A 17,806-nucleotide genomic window follows, 5' to 3' on the forward strand; every position below is an offset into this window, starting at 1 on the left:
TGAAACCATACACCTGCTTCCACGCTCCCCTAATTATGCCCTTGTGCTTTGTAAATGAGGTGAGCACTGTTCTTGGCTGGGTTCAGCAGCCTTCTGGAAGCTGCTGCCTGCCTTTCCTCCTGCAGCATCACTCTGAGAAATATTAAGAGACTGCCTGATATTTTGGGAACTCAAAATGACCAGATGATGCTTAAGAGCATCAAGGGGAGAGTGTGGGCATGAGGCAATGGGTAATGGGTTTGAAAGCTTGATCCCAAATGCCAATAGGCAGAGAGACAAGGGAGTGTTCAGCAAAAGGGTTTCCTGGTGTGGTGAGGTGTTGGGGGCTGGTGGTGATCCTGGAAGGTTTTGGCAGAACTGTTTTGGAAGGAAGCTCCAGGCTTGGCCTCACGGGCATCCCCTGTGCCTGCAGAAATGGATCCTCATGGAAAGCACCACACCAGTAACAGATGGGCTGTCACTGGCTGTCCAGGGACTTCTGAGACGTGGTCAGCAGTGGAGGTCAGGCCAGTGAACCCGACAGGTCAGTGCCAGCAGTCAGGGAGAGCCACGAGCAGCCAGGTCTGTGCAGCCCCTCACACTCACTGCTGCCCTTTGCCCAGAGGCTGTGCTGGGCAGTGCCCGGGGTCAGGCCCTGGCTGCTCCTCCCCGGCCGTGCCCCACAGCTCCTGGCGCAGGAGAGCTTTTCCCTCTGCTGACAGTGGCTGATGACACAGCCTGACACTGGCTAGTGGAAGCTGTGGTGGGTGTGCAGAGACACAGTGAGCCCTGGCAGGGGAACAGTGTGTTTATTGTGGTCTGGAGCTGCTCTGGCAGCGTGTGCTGCAGAAGCCTGGCTATTAAATCAGACTCGTTTCCTCATAACTGCTTCATTCTCTTCCTTTCTTCTTCCCCCGCCTCTTGACATCTAGGCGCACTCCTGAACCATGCCAGAGCCTGTAGATGTGTCATTTGGATTTTCCTTATTCTACTTTGTTGCATTTTTTCCTTGAAGTCAGTGGGTGGGTGCCAGTGCAGCCCCTTCACTGTCGGGTGAGTGCGGGGGGTTCTGGCAGTGCCCAATCCCCTAAATAGACGCCTTGTTTGTGCTCCAGCCATTATGGACCTCTCAATTTTGTGTACTAACAGAGTTAGCACTGAGCAGCCCTTCACATCTGCCACAGAATGACCAATTGTGGGGGGGGGGGGGGCAGGCATATTTCCTGAGCTCATATTAACAGTTTATTCAGTAATAGTCAAGGGCTATAGACTCCTGCCCCTGTGATGCCTGTGCCTGACTCCCTTGGCTTGCTCTTGTCCAACGTGCAGGGAAGGGCAGGCCAGCATCAGTATTTGCTGGTGCTCCCACTCTGCTGAGAGCAAACTCCAGTATTGGGGAGGGTCAGTTGGAGAGGTTTAAAGGGTATGGGCAAGACAAAACTGTGGAGGCCCAGTTGTGTTACTGGATCTGGGCAGGTAGACTCTTTTTTTCTCATTGTGTAGGCTAGGTAAAGCCAAGGGGGATCTGCCAGGGAGTAGGGGACTGGCTACGTGGGAGAAATTCTATCTATGGTTGGCTGAAATAGAAGACAAGAATCTTCTTCCCTGTGTTTCTGACCTTGGCCCTGATTTATCCATAGCTGACACCTGAGACCATTGCTCAGTAGTTTTTGTCTACATCTCTTGTATGTTACTTAAACACTCTTCATTTTCCTCCATGAGAGCCACAGCTCAGCTGCTTGCCCCCGTGACCGACAGGCTCCAAGCAACACATTTTAGGGGTTTCTGAACTTAAAATTACAGTATTGTTAGTCTGATGACATTTGGATGGACGCACAAGGGAGGACAGGCATCCTGTGCTGAAGGAGGGGGAGGAGAATCAGTAGCTCATTAGCAGCACTTGTTTGTGCTCAGGGTCCTCAGCCCCAAAGCTGAGCATGTGGCCCTTGGGGAGAGGCGTGGCACGGGCGTGCTGGTCCGAGCGCCTGGGACTGTCAGTGCACACCCGCTGTCCTTGAGCCTCGGCTGCCCGTGAGAGGTGACCCTGGGCCCCCAGGGCAAGGCCATTACCTCCGTGTGCTCGTGGAGGTGTGTTGGAAGGAGCTGTGACCAGCAAGGTGCCCTTGCTTCCAGAGCCCCACTCACACAGCACAGTCCGGGCAGACCCGCCCGACGTGTTAGCTGCGGTCGGGGGAGAAGCGGGGCTGATCCCGGGTTTGCGTCTTGGAGAGGGTGGTGGTTGAGACGGGAACCGCGGAACAGCTCGGCTGAGCTCTTTTCCTGGTGGGAGACGAGGCTCCCATGGGCTGCGCTGGGCGGGGAGGGTAAATCCGCGTTGCCGACACCGGGGTTGCCGGTCACGGGTAGAGCCGTGGGCGGCCCCGCCGGGGATCCGCGGTGATCCCCCCGCGCTGAGCCGCGCCGGCATTCCCAGCCTTTCCCCACCCAGTTCCTTTGTCTCGGCTGCGGGTGGATGAGACTGCTGTACAAACGCGCTCGGGGCTCTGGGCTTTGGCTGCTGCAGGGACGCAGGAGTTATTCTCTGCATCCTTCTGTTGACAGGGAGGAAGCTGCAAATTACCAGCAGTGTGGCGATCCTTAAGAAATTGCCCCAGGGGCGGCGGATGGCGAACAAACCCAGTTCCCTGCAGAGGAATTAATTGTGCTAGAGCTTCACAGGGTGAGGCTGGCGTGTGAGCCCTGCTGAAGGCTCTGGTCAGCCCTGGTCCAGGCTCAGACAGCAGACGGGGAGTGTATTCCCGTGCCAAAACCTGGGCTGTGGGCACTGGTGGGAGCAAAGAGCAAAGCTGGGGGGTTGCTGGAGGTGTTTTAAGCAGTGGGGGACACGGCATATTCTCTGGCACAGCACAATCAGCCTGTGTCGCCTGAATCCATGGCAGCCATGTGTGAGATCAGGTCGTTTGCCCCTGTACTGCAGACTTGTGTGGGTGGAGGTAGGTCAAAGAGCAGAAGCTCAGCCTTCCCAGTTCCTCGGGACAGGGTCTGTTCCCCCCAGGACAATGTCCATCCTGTCCCATCAGTGTATGCTGAGCTGTCCCAGTCCAAAAGTGCGAATGCAGGAAGAGCATAAGCACAGTTCTGGTCTGGGTGTTCCTCAGCTGTCTGAGCTCCTTTGGAGAAGGTTGCTGGCCACTTTGGTCAGTAGAGAGGAGAACAGAGGAGGTGGTAAATCATGAGCCAGGAACGCAGGCCAGTGCCTCCTGGGCCTTGTATAGACCTGTGAAATGCCTCAGAACAACTACCTTGAGCACAGCCAGGGGAGGGACAGATTCCAGCAACAGGTTACCTGTCCTGTTGGTGGTCCTTGCAAGGTGGTAACAGGAGAGAGTAAATTGTTTTCTTTAAGGCAACTTATTTTACATAGTATCTGGATAAGATTTAAGGACACGCCCGTAGTACAAACTTGCTCTGAATACTGGTGTGTGGCTCATGCTGCCTACAGTTATGTGCCTAACGTCCCAAGAAGTTTTTGACTTCTCTGTATATTTTATGGAAGCATATTTGCTGTGGCCTCAGTGACTATCCTTTATGCTCACTCTGCTTGGGTGGTGTTTCTGGTGGCCCCTGTCCCATTCAGAAACAGCCTTAGGAATATGATGTTTTCAATCCTTGCTGTTGTCCTGTTGTTTCAAGTGTCATTACAAGTGTGACCTTTCTGCAGCATTGCCTGTTGAGGTGAGCAGTGGGAGAGCACCCTGGAGGGTCCTGTACAGGGCACTGCAAGTCACAGAATCACAGGATGTTAAGGGGTTGGAGTGGACCTTAAAGATCATCTAGTCCCAACCCCACCTGACATGGGCAGGGACACCTCCCACTAGACCAGGTGGCTCAAGGCCTTCCTTATCCAGCCTGGCTTTGAACACTTCCAGGGCTAGGGCATCCACAGCCTCCCTGGGCATCCTGTTCCATTGTCTAATCACCCTCACAGTGAAAAGTGAATGAAGTGTGTATATTACCTGTTACTGACAACTGCTGTGCTCTTCCTTTCTCAGAGTGATCGTCTTCTTATTAAAGGAGGGAGAATAGTCAATGATGACCAGTCATTCTATGCTGACATTTACATGGAGGATGGCCTCATTAAGTAAGTATGGGACTTATATTGTCTCCATCTCCCCTTAAACCAGTTTTAGGTTGGCTGCTTATTGGGTTTTTGTGGATGTGGTCTGTACCCAACTTGCCAGCCAGGAAAACTTGATAGCCCTCTCTGGACAGAGTCTCAGCTCTCTGTGTGAGCACATGACATGTTTTCAGGGTAACTCCAGTGACTGAATTGCAGTCAGGCTTGTGGGATTGTGATACAGTGTCCAGTGTACAGCAAAGCTGTGTCTAATTGCACCAGGAACAAGATTCATCTTTGACTCCTGTTTTGCCCTGTGTTAACCATATTAGCCTGAATGACCCCACACAGGATCTTGTTTGTTAGCACTAACAAGGACAGTGCTGTGCTGCAAGTCATCTGCTCTCTTGAGATTTCTGGGAATTGCAGGGAAACCTTTGGGTTCCCCCAGCTTCTCCATGTGTGCCTCAGAGCTGCAGGAATAGCTCCATTGTTTAAAGTCTGCTGTTCAGACATGGGAAAAGTGTCATGTTGGGACATGTGAAATGAGGGTGAACTGAAAGAACCCTGGAAGTTTATAACAAAGAGACTTGAAAAGGCATTTCTTGCTCTATGCTAAGAGTTAAATATCCAGCATTACCAGGGTTCCTGAGTATCCTTGAGCCTCATCTGCAGCCTGGAGGTCACAGAATTTCACTGCCTTGGAAACAAAATGCTCTCACAAGTGAATTCTGGTAAGAATGCAGTGAACAGATTAAAACCTTTAGTGATAGATTGATCTCTGTAAAAGCAGTGGGAAGAACTGCTGGCTTATTGCTGTGAGGACCTGGAGCGAGCAGTTCTGTCCACAGACTTTTTGTTATGTTAAGGAAAAAAACTGCGAAGGGACCAAGCTTGAACAAAATGCAAAAATGGAATTTGCTTCTCATTTTTACCTCCCCAGTGTGCCAAGGAAATGAGAAGTTTTCCACTAAAACCAACTTGTCTTTTATCTTGATTTATCAGGGAAGACTGAGGAAGGCTTGGTGGAAATAGGATTTCTGAAAGAAGAGATTTGAAGGCTGAGTGCTACATATGGACAGATAAAGGGATTGAGCAGGCAGGGGCTGAGGGAAGGGAACACTGAGGTTCAGGTGACTTGGCCTGCAGGAGGGCTGGGTACCTCGAGTTGTGCTCAAACAGAACAGGCTCCAGAGGACTGTGGTTGTGTATTCGGTTACCAGTGGATGTACACTGGAACTTTCTAGACTTCCTGTTTTCAGAAGATATTTTTAGGTACTTGTGATTTTAGCTGCCTTCACTACAGCATGGCACTGCTCATGGCAAAGCTGTCCTTCAGGGCACGGAGGAGACAAGGTGAGAGAGGCACCTTGGGAAGACAGTGAGCACCTTGGAGGCCTTGGGCACCTTGGGAAGACAGTGAGCCCGGAGTTTGCAGGCTCTGCTGTGAGCCCAGGGGGCTGGAGTCGGCACTTGCTGAGCTCCCCCCCAACCCCCAGGAGTCCCTTCACCCTTGGGACCTTGTGCTGTGAGTGGCATTGCAAGTCCCTGAGCTGGCCTAGCAGCTGTGGCATTACAGTGGAAATCATCTTTCTCTGTAAGTAAGCCTCAGACTTGAGCCTTACTTAAAGTGGGCAGAAGGACGGGGGAGAGGAGAGATTAGGGGTGCAGCTTACTGGGAGCAGGGCTGGTGGTGTTGGGTTTTGTGAGCATGCACCCTGGGTGAGCACTTAGATCTGCTCTGCATGGCCATCAGACCATTCTCCCCAGCTACCCAACCCAGGGCCTGCCCCAGGCAGCAGGTGCCATCCCAGACACCCACAGAGCAGCTGGACAGATGGCAGCCACCCCTGGACTAAGCACATTGTAGGTGTCAGCAAGCCAGACACCCTGCACGTGGCTGTGCAACAGGGTGGGTTCAACTCTGCCTGGGTCTGGGAGTGGGACAGAGAGGGGTGTTCTGTGGACAGGGAGGTGACCTGGCAGTTCCTGGCTGAGCTGTTCGGGGGTTATGCTGTGGCTGGTTTTCCTTTGTTTGACCATCTTGGTGTGATCTCATCAGGCAGATTGGAGACAACCTGATTGTCCCTGGAGGGGTCAAAACCATAGAAGCCAATGGGAAGATGGTGATCCCTGGAGGAATTGATGTCCACACTCGCCTGCAGATGCCATACAAGGGAATGAGTGCTGTGGACGATTTCTTCCAAGGAACAAAAGCGGCTCTGGCTGGTGGAACCACCATGATCAGTGAGTGCAGCAGGCAGGGCTTGTGCATGACACCACCCAGCAGTCCTGCAACACTGTCCAGATCTTTTTTCTCTTTGCTTTTCTCAGTCTTTGTTCTAAAGGCCCATGATGGTGTGCTCATATCTTCTATGATCTCTATCAGTGCAGTTTAGAGAGTAAGGATTGGGATGAATCTTTGGATCCTTATAAATGATGAAGTGATGGTTCAGGAAGTCTGCGTAGGACTGCTTGCCCATGGAGATCCTGTGCTCTGCAGTACTTCTTTGTCTGCAGCCACTGCTGCCCCTGGGACCCTCAAAAAGAAAAAAATGACATAACTTTTTTCCCCTGTTAAATAAAAATAGGGCAGTGTGGTGCTCAGATGACTCTGAGCAGGGAAACAGAGCAATGTGCTGGCATCTCACACTGCTCAGAAATAAACAGTGCTAACGAAAAAGGAAAGGGAATTCTGAGGTCCTTCCCTGGAGAAGGCCATGGTTGTGCACTGGTTTGAGGTTCAGGTGTTACTGCTGTGCAGTGGTCACAGCTGTGTGCACTGCAGGGTTTCTTGGGATGCAGGAGCAAGTGTTGATCCTTCCAGTAAAGGGCTGGGTTCTTTGTCCTCCCCCCACCAGTTTTCCTTCTCCCTGTGCCAAAAAAATACATTTTGTGGAATGGATTATGGCAGGGTGTGGGGATTCCATGGTGGGCAATAAAAGGTGCATTAGTGTTGCAGTGTGGGAGGAGGCTGCGTGCTAATGGGGTGGGAGCGGGGATGGGGAATGACAGGGCCCTTCAGCTTCCAGCCAGTTTCTCAGCAGAAGCTGTAAAAACCCCTGGTCTCATGCCAGAGGCCATTAAGCAAGGGCTCTGTGCACTTCCCTGCCGATAAATGCACTTGAGGAGTGAAGGTGCGTTGTGAAGGTAACAGGAACCTCTTGGGAGCTGCCCCGAAGCCCCCGAGGAGACCAGCCCGGAATGGTGGAGGTGCCAGGCCATGGTGGGGTGGCCCGGTCAGGGAACCCCTGCCCAGCCCTTGCTCTGCTGTGCCCCTGCAGTGGACCATGTGGTGCCGGAACCCGAGTCCAGCCTGTCGGAGGCGCTGGAGCGGTGGCGGGAGTGGGCGGACGGGAAGGCCTGCTGTGACTACGCGCTGCACGTGGACATCCCGCGCTGGAGCGACCGCGTCCGGCAGGAGCTGCACACCATCGTCCAGGAGAAAGGTTTGTTGCCTGCTGCTCCCTGCCCAGCCTCAGGGGCCGTGTGCCCTGTGCCCTGGCCAGGGAGGGCGAGGGGTGGCCATGCTGTCGGGAGAGTGGCCAGAGCAGGCAGCCTGACCACCCCTCTCTCCTCTCTGCTCTGCCCCAGGCGTTAACTCCTTTATGGTGTACATGGCCTACAAGGATTTGTACCAGATGTCCAACACCGAGGTGAGACCCCCTTTGCCACCATGGTTGTGTTGATGGAAGGGGCAGCGGGGGGTGGCTGCCTGTGCAGGGCTGCCCCAGGCTGTGGCCGTGGGCTGGCTGAGCTCCTGTGCTACAGGCAGAGGCACAGGTCTGGTGTGGAGAGCACCAAGAGCACCTGCTGGTGACTGTATTCTTCAGAAAGCTGGTCCTGGCACGGCCAGAGCATTGCCTGGCATGGCAGCACCAGGCCCTGGCAGCTATGGGGCCATGAGAGGTGCCAGGGCTGTGGGCTGCCTGCTCAGGAATCATTTCTTCTTGTCTCTCTTTTAGCTGTATGAGATATTCAGCTGCCTGGCAGAACTGGGTGCCATAGCCCAAGTTCATGCTGAAAACGGTGATATAATTGCACAGGTAACTAACTAACTATTTCTGGCATGCAGGGACTGAAAATCTACCCCAGGCAGATTTGGTGTGGGACATTAGCAAAATGGCTCTAAAGCTGCATGGACGTCTTTTGTAAGGTGGTAACTTTGCTGCTCAGCAGCAATGTCAAATTTAGTTTTGTTTTTAGTATGTTGTACATAAGTGAATCTGAAATAATGAAGTAGTGATTATCTAAATGGAAGAGAGTAGCCATCAATTATGGTATGTTCACTCCAGCTGCAGCTCTTTTCAGTGTGGAGAGGCAAGAGACCTTTGCTTTGCACATGAGTCAGGAGAGGTAAAGTACATTGAGAAGTGCCATGACAAGAGAGGAGTTTTCTCCCTGTAAGCAAGCAGCTGTCTAATGAAGCTGGATTTGCAAGGGATGTGTTCTGAGGGATGTGGCTTGGTGATCAGATGAGTAGTCTGTATGTGCCTGCTCTGTTGTAATTGGTGCTGGATGACAGAAAGTCCAAATGTTTTGATTTTCATTAAGACATAGAAGACATTGTTCAATTAAGCTCTGCAATTAGTTGTTTTTTTTCTGTCTCTTATTCTTGGGAGTTGAAGGAGCATGAACCAAGAGGTCATTCTTTAAACATCCTCTCAGACTACAAAAACCAGTTTTTCTCTGGACTTTTAGAGCTGCAGTGCACAACTGAATGGCTCCTGCACATGAAAACTGGGAGTGGTCAGAGAAATTGTATTGCTAGAGCTTATCTCCGCTTCATCTCCAGCCTAACCACAAAAGGCCCCCAATCTGTTAAGTGGTAGCACTTCACAAACCTGGGAATTAGAAGGGCTGGGGAGTTTTGTACCCTTTTTTTGCCTCTACACTGTGCTTGTTTCATTGAAGAGATTTCAGTGTCTGCCCTCCCATTTCCCCATCCTTCCTCTTTCTCTCTCAAACCCCTTGAGGATGCATCAGCCTCTCACCATGGCTGAGACAGGACACAGGGTGGTGATGGTCCTGAGGGAAGGGCTTGACACAGAAGGGGTCTGCTTTTCTGGTTGGTAGTTTCAGACTTGTAACAGCTCTCTGTTCTTTTGGTGTCCTAGGAACAAGCCAGGATGTTGGAGATGGGAATAACAGGCCCCGAGGGCCACGTGCTGAGCAGACCTGAGGAGGTAAGATGCAGAGGACAGTTCAGCCTTGCTGCACTGAAGAACTTCCCAGTCACAGTGGGGCTCAGTGTGTGTAGTGGGGCCAGACAAACATCGTGGCAGGGGTGTGTGTGTGTGCATCCAGGGGTGTCCATTCATACAGACACTGCTGTCTGGTTCATCAGCAGCCCAGGAAAGAGTGAGGTGCATGTTTGTGACAAACAGTTCTCAGTCTTGCTCAAGCTGCCCAGCAGAGACAGAAGCCCTTGTTCTGAGTCTCACAGAGAGGAATCAATCAACAAAAATGTCTATATGGCTGTAGCAGCCTTTGGGCTGGGTTGGGGGCATTTGTCTTGTATTGGTGGCTCCACAGATGTGAGAGACCTGAGAAGAATGAAATGATGAGTTTTAGTTTCTCTGAGAATTCACTGTACACATCTGAGTGCTGACAGATTCCAGCCTCTTCCTGCTTTATATCTGCTTAGAGTCTAAAGCATGTTTGAGAGTCAGATGGACAAAGCCATTGGTGGAAGGAGTGGGAGGGAAGGAGAGGGGGAATTCCCTGGTTACAAATCATTGTCAGAATACTAATTAGATTACTTCTAATTTTAGTTTGCAGGGTATTTTTCTGTTTGGTCCATTAATCTGAGTTGAGTCTAATTTTAGATAGGTTTCCTTGAGATAACTCCCTGCTGAGAGGTGCTTTAACTTTCCACAACATGTGAAAGAAGAAAACAGTAGGAATTTGGTACAATAGCAAAGCTGAGGAGGGAAGCACAGGGATGGATTTATACTTCAGGGCCTGCTGAAATAAAATCAGTTGGCTCAAATTAAAAGTGTACAAAGTTGGCTATATTAGGGCTGGTAACAACATACATGACCTAGTGTAATACAGTGTTTATTTTCTTAGAAGTACAAAAGTGTAAAGCATTTTCTTGTACAGGGAAGAGTCTCAGTGTCAAACACAGTGGCTCAGAGTCCCTCTGCATGTCCAGCTCCTGTTAAGCATCGTCAACTAGTGCAGTCCATAAGTGTGCTGATAAAACTGTTCTCTTGCTTAAATTTCTATTTTAAGAGTTTTTAAGCAGAAGAGAAAAACCTCTTTTCACTGTACAGCAAATAGCTCAGCAGAAGTACGAGAGGCATGGGTGGGTGGTGTGTCTGGGTGCAGTGCTCTGCTTCTCCTGCCCCAGGACAGTTCAGCTGGCACAGCCCCAGGAGCTGCCCTGGGGGCTGGATTAGTGGTGTCTTTTTAAGGCTTCTGTTTTGAACTTCCTCATTCCAAAGCTTGAAGCCAAACTGTAGAGCAAACAGTTGCAGAACTCTGGGGTTGAGCTCAGGCTGAACACAGACTGATGTAATAGTCCAAAGATATCCCTCCTCCTGATGGAAATCCGCCCTGCAGTAAGAGCAGGACAGTGGAGTGAGGCGGGTGTCAGCAGGCTGGGGTGAGCAGCAGGACAGCCAGGCCCCAGTGCCAGCAGCCTGCCAGGACATGGCCCCCTGCACCCAGCCATTGGGGTGGCAGGGACATCTGGTTAAACCTGCTGCAGCCATGGGACAACCTGGAGCAGGGAGTGCTCTGGAAGGGCTGACCCTCTGCTGCCTGATGTCAGCCTGTGCTGGCAGGCTGGGCAGCAGTCCCTGGGCTCCTTGAGCTGTCAAGAGAGCTGGAACCAGGCAGTGGAAAAAACAGCAGATGCAGCTCTACTGGCCCCTGAGCAGGGTCCAGGCAGTGCTCCTGTTCTGGGCATGGAGCAGGGTCCAGGCAGTGCTCCTGTGCCAGGCATTGTGTTGCTGTAGCCTGCGATTTGGGCCAGGCCCTGGGGAGACTGAAGCTTCCCTCCTCAGATCTCCCCGATTAACCTGCCCTTGGGGTGTCAAGGGTAAAAGCAAGGACACAGGGTGCAATCCATGGTGTGCTGAGAGCAGCAGGGGCTCCTCCCTGCCCACTCAGTGCTCCTTTGCAGCTGTGTGCCATCCTCTCTTCCAGCTGGAAGCAGAAGCTGTCTTCCGGGCCATCACTATTGCCAGCCAGACCAACTGTCCTCTCTACGTGACTAAAGTGATGAGCAAAAGTGCTGCTGACCTCATCTCCCAAGCCAGAAAAAAAGGTGAGTGTCAGCTGGTGCTGCACTCAGCCCTGCTGCTGCCACCAGGATTGTGGATTATGTGGCCCCCATGTCCTCATGGTTGTTATGCCAAGACCGTGACTGTGCTTGGAGTGCCGTCCAGTGCTTCCCCTTTTGCTGGGGAGCAGTTAGCTCAAGGGTTTACCTGACTTGTGAAGGGCAGGGGGACACTGCACCAGGCCACATAGAGCCACCTCCTGTTGTCACATCAGGTAACATCATGTGGGGCACAGGTAGGAGCAATGCTTTAAACACTACGTTGTCTGTGGCTGTGAAGGGCTTGCTGAGGACACTTGCTCCATGCACATTGCTGATGGTTTGAGCTGCTGCACATAGCTGTGGCCTCCCTTTGAAGTGCTGGCCCCTCAGAGGCACCTGGGTGCTTTTTCAGATGACTGGGGGCTCTGTTTGTCACTGGAGGTGGAGCACAGGGATTCCCCACAGGCATGTGGGCATATCCACAGTTGTGCTCAGTGGGTTCTGTGCCCCTGCCCTGGGAGCTGTGAAGGGGGAGGCTGGTGTGCTGGGATCTGTGCCCTGGAGCAGGAGGACCCTATGGTGATGGCAGGCAGGACTTGCTGCAGGACTTGTTGTAGGACTTGTTGTCTCTCCTGCCTGCCCCAGCACCGGAGCCCAGGCCAGCAGTGTGGGACAGCCCAACATGGGTATGGGTGTTCTCTGGGCTGTTGGTAGTGCTGTAGAGCAGAGAATGCCTGCAGGCTCCACGGAAACAGCGTCCTTTCTGTGCCCTTCTCCAGGCATTGTGGTGTTTGGTGAGCCCATCACAGCCAGTCTGGGGACTGATGGAACACACTACTGGAGCAAGAACTGGGCCAAGGCCGCGGCATTTGTGGTCTCCCCACCACTGAGCCCAGACCCAACAACTCCTGACTACATCAACTCCCTCCTGGCCAGGTGAGTGACAACTCTGCTGGGGATGCTGCTGGGGGGAAGTGGACTCTGGATAGGGAAGGAAGAGGTTAGTCCAATATGAACCACTTCAGTGTAGGTGTTTACTGAGCTGACTGGTGAAATGGCTCTGACTCCAAGCTGTGGTGGTTTATCCCTGAGAGTGGAGGGAGGACAGGAGAGGCACCATGAGGTTAACATCAGTAATGAGAAAAATACCAGGACATGTTGTCTTGAACCATTTTAAATGCCCTGAAGAAGGCAAAGAAATGAGGACCAGCTAACACAGACTTGTCAACAGAAGCATTCACCAAGCTGGAGAAGTGAGGAATGGCTGCCTGGGTTGGGATGCTGCAGGAGAACATGGAAGGGTTACAAGTGTCACAGGCTGGTGGGGGCTGCAGTCAAATACAAAGCAGATGTGTTCTCACACCTGTACAGGTGAGCAGTAGCAGAGCCTGCAAAGTGCAGGAGGCCTTTAGGAGCAGCTCCTGCACATCTGGCTGGGATGATAGGTCTTTTTTTCACCCTGAAGGTCAGGGGGTGGAGAAGGGATTTGTTGAAAAAAATACAGACAATAAAAGCACTTCAGCAATTTGCTGTGACCTTTCACAGTTACACTCCATCCTCTCACTGGCAAGGCCCATGCAGCAGCTGTGGGGACACAGCACATTCCTGGCCCTGTCCACGTGCCCTGTGTCCATCACACACCCCCTCACCCTGCGTTTGTATGTCCGATCGTGTGGTGGCTGGTCTGTGTTAGCCAGGGGATGGCTGACAATGGGGGAGCTGTAAATGGAAATGACCTTTGAGGTAACCCTGGAAACATCTCTGCTGAGATGAGTGAGGGATGCAGTCAGTACAAAGTGTCTCTGCAGCAGGGCACGTTAGGATAAACCTGGTTGTGCCAGGGTGGAGATGCCATGCCCGGGTGTAAGAGAGGTGCATTTGGGGTCTGAGTATGCAGGTTGCCCTGGATTTTGCTGTGGTCAAGGACCAAGAGATGCCTCCACTCAGTCTGGATATGTTATATAAGTGCAGGTCATAGCGACTGGGAGGGAAAAGTGAGCCCAGCTCCTTCACTGGCTTTCTAATCCTCCCCTTCCAATTTACTCCAGACCTCAGAGGAGAGATGAGTACTTCTTAGTCCCTGCAGCCCACAGGTGTCTGTCCTGACACCTTTGCCATACTGCTTTCTGCGAGGCTGCAGTGGGAGGAGAGGCTGTGAGGCTCCAGCTGGGCTGGATGGCTTGTTTTCCTCCACCAGGACAAATCTGGTGGAGATTAGGAAGTGTGTTGTGTCATGAGCTCAGGCCTCTGGCTGTGCAGTCCATCAGACATATGGCAGAAATTATCAGAGGAAGGTGGAGATTAACAGTGGATTAGGGCTGATTCACGGCCTGGAGCAGAGTCGCTGTGTGTGCACTGTCCGGGTGCTGGAGGCCCCTCACCTCACGTGGGCAGTGCCAGGAGCTGGCCTGCCTTGATCTGCTTCCTTTCACCTGGCAGTGATGACTTCCCAGCTGCTGCCTGTCCATTGCTCCCTGAGCACTCGGCAGCAGCTGGGTGACTTTCAGGGAGCCATGGACAGCTCCTTGCTTACCTTGGCTGCTGGCAGCTCACTGGCTCTGCCTGTTCCTGAGGAGTGGAATGGGTCAGGGTATCTCATCTCTCTGGGCCTCCTGGAGAGAGCTGCTTCTGGGCAGTCCTGACTCCCTCCATCCCACTGCCACAGGCTTTTGTGGGGCCAGGGAGGGCTGTGCTTGCCCTCGGGGTGCAGGAGCTGGCAGTGCATGACACGAGCTTGTTGTGCAGGACAGTCCTGCAGCAGAGAGACCTCTTCCTCCCTGTGTGGCAGAAGGACTCTCCCAAGCAGACCTGACAAACTGACGGAAATAGGTTTTCTGACTTGCACTGGGATGATTTTTCCTTTGTGCTCGTGCAAATGATGGAGCCTGGTGTGGAAGGGTATCTTCTGGCCTGACACAAAGGCCACCCTGTTACCTGGGAGCTGAACTGTTGACTCCCCTTGTATGCAGGATGCTGTCCATACTCAGGCAGGCAGCACAGCGTGGCAGAGGTCTCTTGCCCCCAAGTGACCCGGGGGCTGGGTCAGGTGGAAGTCTTAAGGCTGAGGGGCTGTGGAAATGAGGGTGCAGAGTAAAATAGAACTGAGCTAGGGGCTGCCTGTGGCCAGAGGAAATCCATGTCCCTTGTGTCTCTGCTGCTGTCTGACTGCAGAACGACTGACAATGTGTTTGTTCCACCACTGACAATGTGTTTGTTCCACCACCCCTCAGTGGTGACCTGCAGGTTTCAGGAAGTGCTCACTGTACCTTCAGCACCGCTCAGAAAGCCATCGGAAAAGACAACTTCACAGCCATCCCAGAAGGGACCAACGGCATAGAGGAACGAATGTCAATCATCTGGGACAAGGCAGTGGTGAGAGTACCACCAGGGAAGGGGAGGGTTGGCTGCCACCTCATGCACCTATGCTCCTACCCTGCAGAGCTGGGCACCCAGCTGCTTGTCCCCTCTCTGGCTCTGAGAGTCAAACCAAGCTGGAGCAGGAGAGGCAGCTGTTGTAGGTTTGGGGTGAACAGCCTGGAGCTGTGACGGTGCCCTCACTTATTGTCCTGTCTGGTGCCAGTGGTAAGATTAGTCTTGACAGCCTGGGCCCAGCCAGCCAGCACCTCATGTGGGAGGGAGTCTGGTGCTTCCCAGGGCTCTTACTCTCTCTTTCCCCAAAAAGAATACTTAGTTCTCTTTGTGTCTGAGCAGGCCACAGGAAAGATGGATGAAAACCAGTTTGTGGCTGTGACAAGCACTAATGCTGCAAAAATCTTCAACCTGTACCCACGGAAAGGGAGAATAGCAGTGGGCTCGGACAGCGATCTGGTTATATGGGATCCTGATGCAGTGAAGATCATCACAGCAAAAACCCACCAGTCTGTAAGTCCTGTGCTCATCTGTGTGAATGCTGGAGGCTGGGGTGCGAGTAACTCTGTAGAAAGACTGCCTGGCTGCTGGGAGCTTCCAGCTGCCCTGTCTGTCTTTGAGGAGGGGTCACTGAGCCCAGGCTCTGGGCGTGCCAGCTGTGACTGTGGATGTCCTTGAGCCCTGGGTTCTGCACATGGGGCTTTTCTCACCCTGCTTGGGTGTTCTTTTCCTGACCCTGGCCCATGCAGATGTAAGGGCACACATTTCTCCTAATCTGGATTCCTTTTCCAGGCACAATTTTTTCCTGGCTTTGCCAGCGTGCTTTGTTCATGCCTTACGTCAAGCTTAAGTCCTACTTTCCTCTGTTCTTGGACTCTGTCCTCACACTGAGCTTCAAAGCAGCAGGTCCTGGTTCAAGTTGGGAGCTCTGGTGGGTTCTTGCTGTGCTGGGCTAGTGAGCTTCAGGAGGCCTCTGAGGCAGGCAAGGCTGTTACAGGTGTCCTCTCCCCGCACTGGTGACTCCAGCAGCAAGGTGTGGGGACTGACCTGCTCTGAGTAGGCAGGCAGTGCTCATATCCCTCCTGACCATTATCTCTGGGTTGCTGCAGGTGGCTGAATACAACATCTTTGAGGGAATGGAGCTCCGTGGGGCCCCGCTGGTTGTCATATGCCAGGGGAAGATCATGCTGGAGGATGGCAACCTGCATGTGACCCAGGGGACCGGACGCTTCCTGCCCAGCAGCCCTTTCCCTGACTATGTCTACAAGCGCATCAAAGCCAGGAGGAAGGTGAGGAGACGGGGATGCCAGGAGGCAGAGTTGGGACACTGCTCACCCAAATCGCATTTTTCCTTCATAACTGGCTATTTTTACTCTGCTGTTCTTGCTGCAGACTGATGTATTTTGAATATATACTTATAAAGCTGAGGCTTGGGTAGGCAGCTTTGCCTGTTGTGTTGGTGGTGTGCCAAGCTGGAGGCAGATGCTCCTCGAGGTCAGCAGTAGTGATGTCTGTCCTCATCCTGTCCTGCTGCAGCAGGAGTGTGGAGGGAAGTGCTGAGTTAAAAATGAAGAGGCTGGGCAAAATTACCTTGTCCTCCCTCATGTGTGCAGCATGAGCCCCATCTGGGCTGTTGTGCTGGTTCTGCACACCTTGCAGGGCAGGTGAAGGGTGGGGCTGTGCCAGTACAGGACTGGGGGTCACGGGGCTGGCAGTGAGAGTTCCCTCTGCAGGGGGACTGGGGAGCCAAGGATAGCTGGAGTATGATACTCCCTGGGCTCAGAGAAGTGCCACTGTCCTCTTCTCTCTGGTGACAGATGGCAGAGATGCACGCTGTGCCCCGGGGCATGTATGACGGACCCGTGTTTGACCTCACCACCACCCCCAAGGGGGGCACTCCTGCGGGGTCAACCAGGGAGTCCCCCACACGGCAGACACCCCCTGTCAGGAACCTCCACCAGTCCGGATTCAGCCTGTCAGGTGAGTACATGTGGCAACTGGGCTGGGAGAGGGCAGAGCCCCTGGCCACGTGTCCCAGCTCCTGGAGTGGGGGGCAGCTGGGAGGTGGCGTGGGGCAAGGTGAGCACAAGAGGCAGGGCAAGACCCTGTGTGTTCCTTAAAGGACATGGCTGGAGCTGTACCTTGCAGTAGAAGCAAGGCAGACTGTGCCTGTGGAGGCCAGCACAGCATCTGATGCCACTCTTGCTGTGTGGGTCTGTTCATGGAGCATCTGCAGAGATGTTCAAGCCACTGCTGCTCTCGGGGTCACTACTGGAGTTGGGAGAGGGAGCAAGTTGCTGCAGACAGTCTTAGGAGGCCCTTTGCAAAACCCTAGGCTGCTTGACTGCTCAGCCCTGTGAAGAAAATGCTCTTAACTTTGCTCTCCCCCTTCCCTTTGCTTTCTCGTCCTGTCCCAGGTACCCAGGTTGATGAAGGCGTGCGCTCAGCGAGCAAGCGCATCGTCGCACCCCCGGGAGGCCGCTCCAACATCACCTCCCTGAGCTAAATGTCCCGGCTGAGGAGGAAACAAAGTCCCTGTTCAAGCGAAGGAAGAAAAATGGTACATTGGTGTTTTAAGAAGGAAAAGAAGTAAACCTGTTCAGAAGAATCAATAAGCCTCAAGCCTTATGTTTCACAAATGCTACTTGCTACCTAGCTTTAAAGATGTTGCTTCATTTTGTTTTTGCATAGCCTTAAGGTTCTGTTGTTGTCACTGTTGTGGGTTCGGTCGGGTTGTGTTTTGCTCTTCCTCTCTGTATGCATGCAGCTCGGACAGGTCGCTGGTTCAGTGTGTTATTGGTGTTGAACGCGTGTGGGATGCTGTGGGACAGTGGGAACGGCCCGTGGGGTGACCCAACGAGGGGGCAGGGTCTGGCCAGAGGCAGGATGTGGGATGGGGAGGGCAGGTGCACTGAGCTGGTAGGGGCAGGTGGGTCTGTCGTGTTCATGTCCTTCATCTCCACCCAACGCTCTGGCGCTTCACCACGAGGCCTATGGGGGAGCCCGAATCATCTCTGTAACGGCTGTCACAGCACCTCGTGTAAGGAGTTTTACTACTTTGTACACTTTATTAAAAAAAAAAAAGTTGTTCCTTCAAACAACTCATG

At 52.9% G+C, this 17,806-nt stretch overlaps 1 protein-coding gene across 2 annotated transcripts in view; it reads left to right on the top strand.

The window, feature by feature from the left end:
• Positions 1-17,800, top strand: part of DPYSL3 (dihydropyrimidinase like 3) — a 31,603-nt gene extending 13,803 nt beyond the window's left edge. For both annotated transcript variants that reach the window (XM_051793764.1, XM_051793765.1), the window contains exons 2-14: positions 3,993-4,081; positions 6,120-6,304; positions 7,342-7,506; positions 7,652-7,713; positions 8,023-8,103; positions 9,175-9,243; positions 11,213-11,333; positions 12,110-12,266; positions 14,561-14,702; positions 15,042-15,212; positions 15,809-15,988; positions 16,517-16,679; positions 17,117-17,800. In XM_051793764.1, coding sequence (XP_051649724.1) covers positions 3,993-4,081; positions 6,120-6,304; positions 7,342-7,506; positions 7,652-7,713; positions 8,023-8,103; positions 9,175-9,243; positions 11,213-11,333; positions 12,110-12,266; positions 14,561-14,702; positions 15,042-15,212; positions 15,809-15,988; positions 16,517-16,679; positions 17,117-17,205 — 1,674 coding nt within the window. In that variant the 3' untranslated portion in view covers positions 17,206-17,800. The remainder of the gene's footprint in view (positions 1-3,992; positions 4,082-6,119; positions 6,305-7,341; positions 7,507-7,651; positions 7,714-8,022; positions 8,104-9,174; positions 9,244-11,212; positions 11,334-12,109; positions 12,267-14,560; positions 14,703-15,041; positions 15,213-15,808; positions 15,989-16,516; positions 16,680-17,116) is intronic.
• The last annotated feature ends 6 nt before the right edge of the window (positions 17,801-17,806 follow it).

The sequence above is a fragment of the Manacus candei genome, unplaced genomic scaffold, assembly GCF_025592945.1.
Source record: "Manacus candei isolate 608988 ecotype Guabito, Panama unplaced genomic scaffold, ASM2559294v1 h1tg000037l, whole genome shotgun sequence".
In the NCBI taxonomy this organism is placed as follows: Eukaryota; Metazoa; Chordata; class Aves; order Passeriformes; family Pipridae; genus Manacus; species Manacus candei.